This window comes from Scyliorhinus torazame, chromosome 9 (assembly GCF_047496885.1).
Source record: "Scyliorhinus torazame isolate Kashiwa2021f chromosome 9, sScyTor2.1, whole genome shotgun sequence".
In the NCBI taxonomy this organism is placed as follows: domain Eukaryota; kingdom Metazoa; phylum Chordata; class Chondrichthyes; order Carcharhiniformes; family Scyliorhinidae; genus Scyliorhinus; species Scyliorhinus torazame.
Window position 1 is genome coordinate 215,904,351 of NC_092715.1, and position 14,983 is coordinate 215,919,333.

At 48.2% G+C, this 14,983-nt stretch overlaps 1 protein-coding gene across 3 annotated transcripts in view; it reads left to right on the plus strand.

The window, feature by feature from the left end:
• gak (cyclin G associated kinase) overlaps positions 1-14,983 on the plus strand; it is a 215,773-nt gene that overhangs the window by 191,044 nt on the left and 9,746 nt on the right. For all 3 annotated transcript variants that reach the window (XM_072517104.1, XM_072517103.1, XM_072517105.1), the window contains 2 exons: positions 3,672-3,902; positions 4,759-4,907. In XM_072517104.1, the coding sequence (XP_072373205.1) occupies positions 3,672-3,902; positions 4,759-4,907 (380 nt within the window). The remainder of the gene's footprint in view (positions 1-3,671; positions 3,903-4,758; positions 4,908-14,983) is intronic.

Consider the following 14,983-nt stretch of genomic DNA (forward strand, 5'->3'; position numbering starts at 1 on the left):
CTTTCGGAGCACTGCTCCTTCCTCAGGTGAATGAAGAGGTATGTTCCAGAAACATATGTATAGACAAAGCCAAAGATACAAGACAATGCTTTGAATGCGTGCATTTGCAGGTAGTTAAGTCTTTACAGATCCAGAGATAGCGGTAACCCCAGGTTAAAGAGGTGCCTCTTTAAAGACAGTGCACCTCTTTAACCTGGGGTTACCTCTATCTCTGGATCTGTAAAGACTTAATTACCTGCAAATGCTTGCATTCAAAGCATTGTCTTGCATCTTTGAATTTTTCTATATATATGTCTCTGGAACATACCTCTTCATTCACCTGAGGAAGGAGCAGTGCTCCGAAAACTAGTGTTTGAAACAAACCTGTTGGACTTTAATCTGGTGTTGTAAGACCTCTTACTGTGCTCGCCCCAGTCCAACGCCGGCATCTCCACATCATCCTATCCATGTGTTTGCACATATGTCTTTTGAACGCCATAAGCCTCCTTGTGACAATAAAGATTATTATGGTCCACTCCGCCATCACAAGCTAGAGGTATGGAAGGAGTGTTTCTTACTTTTGTTGTTTTGCTGTTGGAAAAATCTGAAATCAAAACGTTAAGATGCATAACGTGAAGCTTCAAATACATGAAGATTATTGGGAATATTGATTTGAACTTTAAGCATAGATTATGTTCGTAATTTACCCATAAAAGTGAAAAGCTTGCACGCTCGCATTCTAAACTGTTTGAGATTCTCTGTAATGCATTCCCAGACCTGTTTACTTTATTCATTGTAATGTCTTGTGTTATTGTGAATTATCTTCTGTTTCTGTTATGATGACTGAATTTTGTCCCACAGCTCTACACCATTGTTTTACAAAATTATGATGATGGATAAGGGTTCGAATAATTGGGAAACTTAGTTTCAACAACAAGTTGCATTTATATCATAAATCCAGTAAAAGAACTGAAGGCACTTCACAAGAGCATAATCAGTCGACACCCCACCACTTATGGAGATATCAGGAGAGATAGCTAAAGGCTTGGTCAAAGTGGTAGTTTTTAAGGAAGCTCCGAGAAATGGAGAGACAGAAAGGTTTAAGGAGGAAATTCCAGGGCTTCTGAGCGAGACATCACTGGTGATGTGACAAACGAATTTGGGGTACACAATAGGCCAGATTTGGAGGAACACAGATTTCTTAAAGAATTACAGTGTTGGAAGCAGTTAGAAACATTGGGACAGCCAAGCCCATGAAGTCAACGATAAGAATTCTAAATTCAAGGTTTTGATTGATGGGACAAAATAGGTCAGCGAGAACATTGGCAAATGGAATTTAGTGCAAGTTATGATACGGACAGCTGAGCTTTGAATGAGCTGAAGCTTATGGAGGGAATGTCTAGTTTGACTCCGTGTAATACTTCGCCACATACATAGATATATAATATTTACAGCACACTAGGGCGGCATGTGGTGCAGTGGTTAGCACTGGGACTGCGGCGCTGAGGACCGGGGTTCGAATCCGGGCCCTGGATCACTGTCCGTGTGGAGTTTGCACATTCTCCCCATGTCTGCATGGTTTTCACCCTCACAAGTCAAAGATGTGCAGGTTAAGTGGATTGGCCATGCTAAAATTGCCCCTTAATTGGAAAAAAGAAATTGGGTACTCTAAATTTATTTTTTTTAATTATATTTACAGCACAGAAACAAGCCATGCACCCCAACAGGTTCATGCCAGTGTTTATGCTCCACAAAACCTCCATGCACTCTTCATCGAACCCCATCAACATATCCTCTTACTTCTTTCTCCCTTGTTTACTCGTCTAAATTCCCCTTACATGCATCCATGCTCTTTGCCTCAACTACTCTTTGTGGTTGCAAGTTCCACACTCTAACCATTCTGGATAAATAAGTTTCTCCTGAATTTCCCATTGAATTTGTTAGAGACTACCTTAGTTTAATAGCTACCAGCTGGGGTTTTAATTTCAAGTGGAAACATTTTCTCGACATAGGAATTAGGAGCAGAAGTAGGCAATTCAGCCCTTTGAGTCTGATCCGCCCCGCCATTCAATCAGATCACGGCTGATCTCTTCCTGGTCTCAAATCCACCTCCCTGCCTGTTCATATCCCTTTAACCTATTTTTTATCAGAAATATATCTGTCTCCTTGAAACAATTTAATGATTCAGATTGCACCACACCATGTGGCAGCGAGTTCCACAAATTCACCACCCTCTACGAGAAGTAGTTCCTCCTCATCTCAGTTCTAAATCTACCGCCTCTAAACCCAAATCTGTGATCTCACGTTCTAAATTGCCTCACAAGGGGGAACATTTGATTGACGATTATTTTATCAATCCCTTTTAGTATTTGGTTTACCTCGACCAAATCCCCTCTCATCCTTCTAAACCCCAGCCAGTATAATTTTTCAGCCAAAATGGATAACGCCACACTTACCTACATTAAACTCCATCTGCCAAATTTTGGCCCAATCACTTAACCTATCTATATCCGTCTGTAAAATCTTTATCTTCTCTTTACTGCCTGCTTTCCCACCTATTTTAGGATCATCCGCAAATTTTACCATGTTACACTCTGTCCCTGCTTGCAGATCATTCTATAGATTGTAAACAGTTAAGGTCTGAAGACTGACTCCTGTGACACCCCACTAAAAATTCACCAGCCAGAGAAGGACCCATTTATCCCAACCCTCTGTTTTCTGTCAGTCAGTCAATTCTCGATCCAATCAAATATTCTACCCCCAATACCCTGTGATCCCGCTTTCTGGATCAGTCATTTGTGCGGCACATTGTCAAACGCCTTCTGGAAGTCCAGATACACCACATCCACAGGCTTCCCATTATCCACATCTACCCTATCAAACCTTTTCATAATCTTTAAGTCCTCTATTGGGTCACCCCTCAGTCTTCTCTTTTTCTCAGAAAAGAGCCCTATCATGTTCAATCTTTACTGATGATATGACTTCTCTTGTTTTGCTATCATTCTAGAATATTTTCCTGCCGGCAGCGACCAGGGGTGAACGGCGCTGGCGGGACTCTGCAGTTTCCGCTCGGCCCATCCAGGCTGGAGAATCGGTGGCCCGGCCACGGACAGCGACCCGCAACCGGCACCACGCCGAACGTGCCGGTGCAGATGGCACCGATTCTCCCCACCTCGGAGAATCGCGCGCCGGTGTTGGGGCGTGTGGCGCGGTTGCGGCGATTGCCCGGCACGGGGCTCGGAGAATCGCGCCCAAGGTTCTACATTGGTTCAAAATAACGTATCTGCTTTTTAATTCTGTCCCTGTAGGAATGAATCACAGTGTTTACTTTTTTCATGGCCTTAATGAGCTTGTGCCTCTGTACGCCTCCCCATCCTTCCATTCCATTACCCGATTTAGACTCTTATTTTTCAAAGGATATGTGGCCTCTTTCTTTCTGTCAAAATATACGACCACACTTATCTATTTTGAAGTTTGCAAATTACGCAACTGTTCTGCAAGCTTATTAATGTCTTCTTGTACTTTGCTGCAGTCCTCCTTATTATGACTATCCTCACCCCAATTTGGTGTCAGTATGATAGAGAACACAGATGTTTGAAATGCTTTCATGTGCAGAGAAAACATGGATAAATAATATAAACTGCACAGTTACATTAACTTCATATTAATGATTGTTCTTCATCCTCCTACAGGCTCCTTGAGTGGCGGGTTTATGGCTGGAGGAGCATTCACTCAGAAACCTGCCCAGCCAGCAATGGGCAGTGGCCCATGGCAGACGGGCAAAACACTGGGCAGCAGTGCCCCTTCACGGCAACAGGCCCAGCAACCAAAGTCCAGGCCAGCAGCCCAGACCAAACCCAACTACAATTTGAATTTTGTGATGGGAAGACGGGAGGAACGCGGAATCCGTGGACCAGGATTTGGTACATTTCTATTTCAGCTGTCTTTTTTCTAATATTATTTATCAAACCTCCGTTTTTAAGGGAGGGAGAAAAAAATGTTTTAAAGTACATAGGATTGGATAGAATTTACAATACGGAAACGGACCATTTGGCCCAACCAGTTTGTGTAAGTGTTTATCCCCCACACCAGTCCTAGTCCTAACCCCATATCCCCGCTCTCTTCCGATATCCCTTTATTTCCTTTTCATTTAATCACCTTTCAAATCTATTCTTAACTGTTGACATCATTTCTGCTTCAATCACTAACTCCATAGTACATTCCAGTCTCAACCTCCCAACCCTCTGTGTTAACAAATTTATTTCTCCAAAATGTCTTTTAATCTTAAATGTACGCCCCTCATGTTAGGCCTCTATGAATCACTATTAAGTCACCCCTTTGAAGGACTGTCTCTACCTACCCCGCCCCCCCCATTCCTTAATAACTTTGAACACCTCTCTCAAAGCACTCTGTAATCTCCTCTGCCCAGATGAAAATTGCCCCAATTGCTGGAAAAATATTCTTTTTCTTTTTTTATAAATTTAGAGGACCCAATTATTTTTTTTTCCAATTAAGGGGCAATTTAGCATGGCCAATCCACCTAACCTGCCCATCTTTGGGTTGTGGGGGTGAAACCCACGCAGACATGTGCAGAATGTGCAAACTCCACACGGACAGTGACCCAGGGCCGAGATTCGAACCCAGGTCCTCAGCGCCGCAGTTCCAGTGCTAATCACTGCGCCACTTCTCTTTTTCTTAATATCACTGAATGCTGACCATGCAAGGAGGTTTTTGCAGTAGAATCCTATTGTTCAGTTGATTTTTTTCCCCCTCCTGCAGGACCAAAACCAAAAGTTTCTGCAAGCGACTTTAAGGATCTGTTGTCTGAGCAAGGATTTTCCAGCACAACGGACAGAAAAGAACCAAGGACTATTGCAGAATTACGGAGAGAAGAACTGACTAAAGAAATGGATCCTCTGAAACTGAAGGTTTGAAGAATATATACATGTATATATATATATATACTTCTGATGTGATTTTATAAACCACCAGATTAGCAAGAGAGGGGGAGGGGAGGAAATTTTTTAAAAAGCAGAATTACAAAACTGTTACGACACAGAAGGAGACTGTTTTGCCCATCATGTCTGCACTGGATTTCCAAATTCACTTTGTGCCATTCTCCCATCTTCTTCCTATAACCCTGCACAGTCATCCCTTTCAGATAACAGCCTAATTTCCTTTTAAATGCTTTGATTGAACCTACTTTACCACACTCTTGGACGGTGCACTCCAGCCCTTAACCACTTGCTGCATGAAAATGTTTTTTCTCATTTGCTTCTTTTGCCAATTACTTTATAGTCTGTGCCCTCCCATTCTTGATCTTTTCACCAGTGGGAATGGTTTCTCCCTATCTACTCTGTCCAGACCCTTCATGATTTTGAATACCTCTGTCAAATCTCCTCTCAGCCATCTTTTCTCCAAGGAAAACAATCCCAACTTCTCCAATCTATCAAGTTCCTCATCGCTGGAGCTATTCACATGAATCGTTTCTTCAGTCTCTTCAATGCATTCGCATCCTTCCTAAAGTGCAGCACCCAGAACCGGTTGGAATACTCCAGCTGAGGCCGCAATAGTGATTTATCCAAGTTCAACATCATATCCTTGCTACTGTACCAGATTTCCCTATTAATTAAGCCTAGGATACTGTAGCTTATCGCAACCTGTCCTTCCACTTTCAGTGACTAATGCACATATACATCCAGGTTCCTATGCTCCTGCGCTTTAGAGTTGTACCCTTTATTTTGTATTGTCTCTCCATGTTCTTCCTATCAAAATTAATCATTTCACACTTCTCCACATTGAACTGCATCTGCCATCTATCTAACCATTCCACCAACTTTGAAGTTCTACATTATACTCCTCACAGTTCACATTGAACTGCACCTGCCATCTATCTAACCATTCCACCAACTTATCTATGTCCTTTTGAAGTTCTACATTATACTCCTCACAGTTCACAATACTTCCAAGTTTTGCATCAGCTGCAAACTTTGAAATTGTGCCCTATACGCCAAGATCCATGCCATTAGTACATATCAAGAAAAGCAAGGATTCCAACACTGACCCCTGGGGAACTCTACTACAAACCTTCCTCCAGCCTGAAAAACACCCATTGACCACAACTTTCTGTTTCAGGTTACTCAGCCAATTTCATATCCACGTTGCTACTGTCCTTTTTATTCCGTAAAGTGTAACTTTGCTGACAGGTCTGTTAAGTTGCATTACATCAAATGCCTTTTGGAAATCCATATACACCACATCCAACAGCATACCCCTCATCAAAATTTTGTTTCCTCTTCAAAAACCTCTAGCAAGTTAGTTAAACATTATTTTCCCTTCAGAAATCAAAGCTGACTTTCCTTCATTAATCCACATTTGTCTATGTGACTTCTTAACTTTGTCCTGATTATTGTTTCTAGAGGTCTCCCGACCACCAAAGTGAAACTGATTGGCCTGTAGTTGCTGGGCTTATCTTTACGCTTCCACTGGCTCCTCATCATCAATTCTAGTATCTACATCCTCAAAGAATTCCAGTAGATTTGTCAAGCATGATTTCCCTTTTGTAAATCCATGCCAAGTCTGTCTGATCCTGCCACTATTTTCCAAATGCTCTGCTATTAAATCTTTTATAATGGACTCTAGCATTTTCCCCAAGACCGGTATCAGGCTGGCTGGTCTATAATTCCCTGTTTTCTCTTTTTCAAATAGTGGTGTTACATTAGCTACCCTCCAAACCACAGGAACTGTTCCAGAGTCTATAGAAACTTGAAAGCTAACCATCAATGCATCAGCTATTTCGCCGGCCACTTCCTTAAGTAGTACACTTGGATGCAGATTATCAGGCTCTGGAGATTTCCTTCAGTTCCTATCTCTCACTAAACCCTGGGCGCAATTCTCCCATCGGGAGAGTAAGTCCCGACGCCGGAGTGAAAAGCTAGGAGCGGCGCTGCGTCATTTACGCGCGCCGGGCCTTGGCGCCGCGTAAAAGCAGCGGCGCGTAAATGTCGCGATTGGCGCCGCGTAAATGATGTCACCCGCGCATACGCGGTTGCCGTCCTCCCCGCGGCCGCCCCGCAAAAAGATGTCAGATGGATCTTGTGGGGCGGCGGAGGAAAGGAGGTCCTCCTTCAGAGAGGCCGGCCCGCCGATCGGTGGCCACCGATCACGGGCCTGACCCCTTTTGAGCCCGCACCCCCCCCCCCCCAGTGCAGGAACCCCCCTCACTCCCCCACAGGCCACCTCCACAACGTTCCCGCGCTGTTCCCGCCGGCAGCGACCATGTGTGGATGGCGCCGGCGGGAACCTGTCGTGTTGGGCAGGCCGCTCGGCCCATCCGGGCCAGAGAATTGCCACTTGCCCGTTACCAACGGCAAGCGCCGATTCTCCCAGCGGCCAGCCGTGATTCGCGCCGCGCCAGTTTGGGGGGGAGTGTGCAGTTTGGGGGATCGCGTGCAGGCGTCGGGGCAGCGTGGCGGGACTCGCCCGACGCCCGGGCAATTCTCCCACCCGGCGTGGTGGGGGGGGAGAATTCCGTCCCCTGTCTTCCCCAACATTTCTTTTTTTTAAAAATATATTTATTAAAGTTTTTTACCAACACAATTTTTTCCCCTTACAAACAATAACCCCCGCCCCCCGGTAACAAAATAACACGAAATCACACTGAGCAAGAAATATACATGGCAAGATGGTATATTTACATAGCTTTATACACTGGCTCGCTCCCGCATGTGCCAGTTTCCCCCACCCTTCATGTTGTCTCCTGCTCCTCCATCCCTCCAAGCAATCACCCCCCCCCCCCCCCCCCCCCCCCGCCCAGGGTTGCTGCTGCTGCTGACCGACCTTCCTCTAACGCTCCGCGAGATAGTCTAGGAACGGTTGCCACCGCCTGTAGAACCCCTGCGCAGACCCTCTCAAGGCAAACTTAATCCTCTCCAGCTTTATGAACCCAGCCATGTCATTTATCCAGGCCTCCACGCTGGGGGACGTTGCCTCCTTCCACATTAGCAAGATCCTTCGCCGGGCTACTAGGGACGCAAAGGCCAGAATGCCGGCCTCTTTCGCCTCCTGCACTCCCGTCTCGTCCACTGCTCCAAATATTGCTAGCCCCCAGCTTGGCTTGACCCGGACTTTCACCACCTGAGATATTGCTCCCGCCACACTTCTCCAGAACCCCTCCAGTGCCGGGCATGACCAAAACGTATGGACATGGTTCGCCGGACTCCCTGAACATCTTCCACATCTGTCCTCGACCCCAAAGAATCTACTCAACCTCGTTCCCGTCAAGTGCGCTCTGTGAACCACCTTAAATTGTATCAGGCTGAGCCTGGCACATGAGGAGGAGGAATTAACCCTACCCAGGGCATCAGCCCACAAATCTTCCTCGATCTGCTCCCCCAGCTCCTCCTCCCATTTACCCTTCAACGCTTCTGCTAGCGCTTCCCCCTCTTCTTTCATCTCTTGGTGTATTGCCGACACCTTGCCCTCCCCGACCAATACACCCGAGATCACCCTGTCTTGAATTTCTTGTGCCGGGAGCAACGGGAATTCCCTGACCTGTCACCTAGCAAAAGCCCTCACCTGCATATATCTAAATGCATTTCCCGGGTGTAGCTCAAACTTCTCCTCCAGTGCCCCTAGGCTCGCAAATGACCCGTCGATGAACAGGTCCCCCATTCTTCTAATCCCCGCCCTATGCCAGCCCTGGAACCTCCCGTCCATCTTCCCCGGGACAAACCGGTGGTTACCCCTGATCGGGGACCACACCGAGGCTCCCACTGCACCCCTGTGCCGTCTCCACTGGCCCCAGATCCTTAACGTTGCCGCCACCACCGGGCTCGTGGTATACTTTGCTGGCGAGAACGGCAGCATTGCCGTCATCAACGCCCCCAAGCTCGTTCCTTTACAGGACGCTATCTCCATCCTCTTCCATGCCGCCCCTTCTCCCTCCATAACCCACTTGCGAATCATCGCCACATTTTCTGCCCAGTAGTAGTTCCCTAGGTTTGGCAGCGCCAACCCTCCTCGGTCCCTGCTGCGTTCCAGGAACCCTCTCCTTACCCTCGGGGTCTTATTCGCCCACACAAACCCCATGATACTCCTACCTACTCTCTTGAAAAAGCCCTTGGTGATCACGATGGGAAGGCACTGAAACACAAACAAAAACCTCAGAAGGACCACCATTTTAACTGACTGCACTCTACCCGCCAGCGAGAGCGGTAACATGTCCCATCTTTTGAGGTCCTCCTCCATTTGGTCCACCAACCTCGTCAGATTCAGTTTATGTAGGGCCCCCCAACTCCTGGCTATCTGGATCCCCAGATACCAAAAACTCCCCACCGCCCTCCTCAGCGGTAGGTCCCCTATCCCTCTTTCTTGGTCCCCTGCCTGTAATACAAAAAGCTCACTCTTCCCTACATTGAGCTTATAGCCCAAGAACTCCCCAAACTCCCTAAGAGTCTGCATGACCTCCACCATCCCCTCCATTGGGTCCGCCACATACAGCAACAGGTCATCCGTGTATAGCGACACCCGATGCTCTTCTCCCCCTCGGACCACCCCGCTCCATTTATTAGACTCCCTCAGTGATATGGCCACGGGTTCGATCGCCAATGCAAACAACAGGGGGAACCCCTGCCTCGTTCCTCAGTACAGCCGAATGTACTCCGACCTCCGCCGGTTCGTCACTACACTCGCCACCGGGGCGCTGTAAAGGAGCTTAACCCAGCTGATAAACCCTCCCCCGACCCCAAACCTACGCAACACCTCCCAGAGGTACTCCCACTCTACTCGGTCAAAGACCTTTTCCACGTCCATAGCTGCCACTATCTCCGCCTCTCCCTCCTCCGATGGCATCATTATCACGTTTAAGAGCCGCCGCACATTAGTGTTTAATTGCCTGCCCTTTACGAATCCCGTCTGGTCCTCATGAATCACCCCTGGGACACAATCCTCAATCCTCGTGGCCAGCACTTTTGCCAATAACTTAGCGTCCACATTGAGGAGCAAGATCGGCCAGTACGATCCACATTGCAATGGGTCCTTATCTCGCTTTAGAATCAAGGAAATTGTCGCCTCCAACATTGTCGGGGGCAGGGTCCCCATCTCTCTTGCCTCATTAAAGGTCCTCACTAGTAGCGGGGCCAACAGGTCTATGTACTTTCTGTAGAACTCCACCGGGAACCCGTCCGGCCCCGGGGCCTTCCCCGACTGCATACTCCCCAAACCCTTGCTCAGCTCCTCCAACCCGATTGGTGCCCCCAAACCAGCCACCTCTTGCTCCTCCACCCTCGGGAACCTCAGTTGGTCTAGGAATCGTCTCATCCCCTCTTACCCCCCTGGGGGCTGGGATCTGTACAGCTCTTCATAAAAGGCCTTGAATACCTTGTTTATTTTCGTTACACTCCGAACCGTGGCTCCCCTTCCATCTTTGAATCCCCCTATTTCCCTCGCTGCCGTCCTCTTACGGAGCTGGTGTGCCAGCATCCGACTAGCCCTTTCCCCGTACTCGTAGGTCGCTCCCTGCGCCTTCCTCCACTGTGCCTCCGCCTTCCCCGTGGTCAACAGGTCAAACTCCGTCTGGAGCCGTCGTCTTTCCCCAAGTAATCTTTCCTCCGGGGCCTCTGCGTATCTCCTGTCCACTCTCAAAATCTCCCCCACTAACCTCTCCCTTTCCATGCCCTCGGTCTTCTCCCTATGAGGCCTGATGGAGATTAGCTCTCCCCTGATCACCGCCTTCAACGCCTCCCATACCACCCCCACTCGCACCTCCCCGTTGTCGTTGGCCTCCAGATACCTTTCGATACACCCCCTCACCTTCCCAAACACCACCTCATCCCCAACATTTCTGTTACATTGACTTTTCGTGTAGATAGCCCATCCAGTACCACCTCCTTAAGAATTTTAAACACTTCTCGTGTCTGAATGATACTTTCACCAGGGACTGGATAACATCTTCATCCTTGGTAAAAGCAGATATAAAGTTTTTGTAAGGGCCACGAAGAATCCAGCACGAGTTTTAAGAATACAAAGTAATAACATTTATTTACTATAACATATATACATAACAGTAGCAGTAACTTCCCTTGCTACATACTCCTTCCTGCTGGTTCCTGAACTGGCCAGCTTATTTATATGAGGAGTTTCCTAGTGGTTTCTCCGCCCCCCTCATTGGGGAAGCTCATACTCCCACAGGATTTTGGGATAGTCATTAGTCCCCAGCCAATGGTAAGTAGGCAGGTTATAACAAAAGTATTCATTTTAATACCTCAGCTATGCCCTTTGCCTCCATGTGTAAATCCCCTTTCTGGTCCCCAATTGGCCCTGCTCGTTTTACCACCCTTTTACTATTTATATGCCTATTGAAGACTTTGGGATTTCCTTTTATGGTGGCTGCATGTCTCATTTCATACTCCCTCTTTGTTTCTCTTATTTGCTTTTTCATGTCCCCTCTGAACCTTCTGTACTCAGCCTGGTTTTCAATTGTATTTTCGACCTGACATTTGTCATAAGTACGTTTTCATATTTTCTTTTGCCATCCAGGGATTTGTTTGCCCTACCTGTCGCTTTCTTGGAAAAATATCTTTTTTTTAAAAAAATATGTTTTATTAAGAATTTTTAAACAAAACTTTCAACCATACAAACAACCCCCGCCCACCCCCCCCCCCCCCCACCCCCCCGTAACAAAAAAGAAAGAAAGCTCACATAGCAAGACATGCCCCCCACCCCCCCGGGTTGCTGTTGCTGCTGTCCGACCTTCATCTAACGCTCCGCGAGATAGTCTAGGAATGGTTGCCACCGCCTGTAGAACCCCTGCGCAGACCCTCTCAAGGCAAACTTTATCCTCTCCAACATGATAAACCCTGCCATATCATTTATCCAGGCCTCCACGCTGGGGGGCTTCGCTTCTTTCCACATTAACAAGATCCTTCGCCGGGCGACCAGAGACGCAAAGGCCAGAATGCCGGCCTCTTTCGCCTCCTGCACTCCCGGCTCGTCCACTACTCCAAATAGTGCTAGTCCCCAGCTTGGCTTGACCCGGACCTTCACCACCTTAGATACTGTTCCCGCAACTCCCCTCCAGAACCCCTCCAGTGCCGGGCATGACCAAAACATATGGACATGGTTCGCTGGACTTCCTGAGCACCTCCCACATCTGTCCTCCATCCCAAAGAACCTACTCAGCCTCGCCCCGTCATATGCGCTCTGTGAACTACCTTAAACTGTATCAGGCTAAGCCTGGCACACGAGGAAGAGGAATTAACCCTACTTAGGGCATCAGCTCACAGCCCCTCCTCAATCTCCTCCCCCAGCTCCTCCTCCCACTTGCCCTTCAGCTCCTCTACCAAAGCCTCCCCTTCTTCTTTCATCTCCTGGTATATCGCCGACACATTGCCCTCCCCGACCCATACGCCCGAAATCACCCTGTCTTGAATCCCCTGTGCCGGGAGCAGCGGGAATTCCCTCACCTGCCGCCTCACAAATGGCCTCACTTGCGTGTACCTGAAGGCATTTCCCGGGGGTAGTCCAAATTTCTCCTCTAGCGCCCCTAAGCTCGCAAACGTCCCATCGATGAACAGGTCCCCCATTCTTCTAATCCCTGCCCGATGCCAGCTCTGAAACCCCCGTCCATCCTTCCTGGGACAAACCGATGGTTATCCCTGATCGGGGACCACACCGAGGCTCCCATCGCTCCCCTATGTCGTCTCCACTGCCCCCAGATCTTTAGCGTTGCCGCCACCACCGGGCTCGTGGTGTACCTTGTCGGCGAGAGCGGCAGCGGTGCCGTCACCAGCGCCCCCAGGCTCGTTCCTTTGCAGGACGCCATCTCCAACCTCTTCCACGCCGCCCCCTCTCCCTCCATCACCCACTTACGGATCATTTGGCTGCCCAGTAGTAGCCACCCAAATTCGGCAACGCCAACCCTCCTCTATCTCTGCTACGCTCCAGGAACCCCCTCCTTACCCTCGGGGTCTTGCTCGCCCACACAAATCCCATAATGCTCCTGCTCACCCTCTAAAAGAAGGCCTTGGTAATCACAATTGGGAGGCATTGGAATACAAAAAAAAACCTCGGGAGGACCACCATTTTAATCAACTGTACCCTGCCCGCCAGCGAGAGTGGCAACATGTCCCACCTTTTAAAATCCTCCACCATCTGTTCTACCAGCCGCGTCAAATTAAGTTTGTGCAGTGCCCCCCAGCTCCTAGCTACCTGAATCCCCAAGTATCGAAAGCTCCTTTCTGCCCTCTTCAACGGTAGGTCGTCTACCCCTCTTCCCTGATCCCCCGGATGCACCACAAACAGCTCACTTTCCCACATTGAGCTTATAGCCCGAGAAGTCACCAAACACCCTTAGGATCTACATGTCCTCAACCATCTCCTCCACTGGCTCCGCCACATACAGCAACAGGTTGTCTGCGTACAGCGACACTAGATGTTCCTCTCCCCCTCGGACCATCCCCTTCCATTTCCCCGACTCCCTTAGCGCCATGGCCAAAGGTTCAATTGCTAATGCAAACAGCAGAGGGGACAGGGGGCACCCCTGCCTCGTCCCTCGGTACAGCCGGAAATACTCCGACCTCCGCTGGTTCGTGACCACACTCGCCACCGGGGCTCTATACAGGAGCTTAACCCAACTAATAAACCCTCCCCCGAACCCAAACCTCCTCAACACGTCCCATAGATACTCCCACTCTACTCGGTCAAAGGCCTTCTCCGCATCCATGGCTGCCACTATCTCTGCCTCTCCCTCCACCGATGGCATCATTATCACATTTAGGAGCCTTCGCACATTGGTGTTTAGCTGCCTACCTTTTACGAATCCCGTCTGGTCCTCGTGAATCACCCCCGGGACACAGTCCTCAATCCTCGTAGCCAACATTTTTGCCAGCAGCTTAGCATCTACGTTGAGGAGCGAGATCGGTCTATACGACCCGCATTGAAGTGGGTCATTATCCCGCTTCAAGATCAAAGAGATCGTCGCCTCCGACATTGTCGGGGGCAGGGTCCCCCCCTCCCTTGCTTCATTGAAGGTCCCTACCAGCAACGGGGCTAACAGGTCTACATACTTCCTATAAAACTCCACCGGGAACCCATCTGGCCCCGGGGCCTTCCCTGCCTGCATGCTCCCCAGTCCTTTAACCAGCTCCTCCACTAGGGAATATATCTTGACTGCACAAACTATCTCTGCTTTGAAAGTAGCCCATTGTTCATTGACTGTTTTTCCTGTCAACCTTTGATTCCAATTTATTTGGCTCAGATCAGTTCCTACCCCATTGAAGTTGGCTTCCATCCAGCTTATTTTTCTCACTCTGGACTGTTCTTTGTCTTTTTCCACAGTCAGCTTAAACCTTATGATACTTTGAATACTGTTCCCTAAATATTCTCCGACCGACACTTGATCCATTTAGTCTACCTCATGCACAAGAACTGATTCTAGCAGCGCCACCTTTTTCATATAGTTGTAGGAGGTTTTCCTGGACATACACCTTTTTTTCGGCCATTTTCAGAGGGAAGTTAAGAGTCAACCACATTGCTGTGGGTCTAGAGTCACATGCAGATAAGGATGGCAGATTTCCTTCCCTAAAGGGCATTAGTGAACCAGATGGGATTTTACCGCAATGGTTTCATGGCCATCATTCGGACTTTTAATTCTGGATTTTTATTGAATTCAAATTTCACCGTCTGCCATGGTGGGATTCAAACTCAGATCCCCAGAGAATTACCCTGGGTCTCTGGATTACTAGTTCAGCAACAATGCCACTACGCCACCGCTTCCATTATTCCTGTCTATTTTTGGTTAATTAAAGTCTTCCATTAAAAGTACTCAATATTTTTGCACCTCTCTGTAATTTATTTGTGGATTTGCTCCTCTACACTCTTTTCACTAGTTGGTGACCACCTATGGATACTGAAAATGTAACTGCATCTTTTTTGTTTCTTAGCTCTAACCAAATAGATTCCGTCCATAACCCCTCCAGAACATCCTTTTTTGTTGAGTACTACA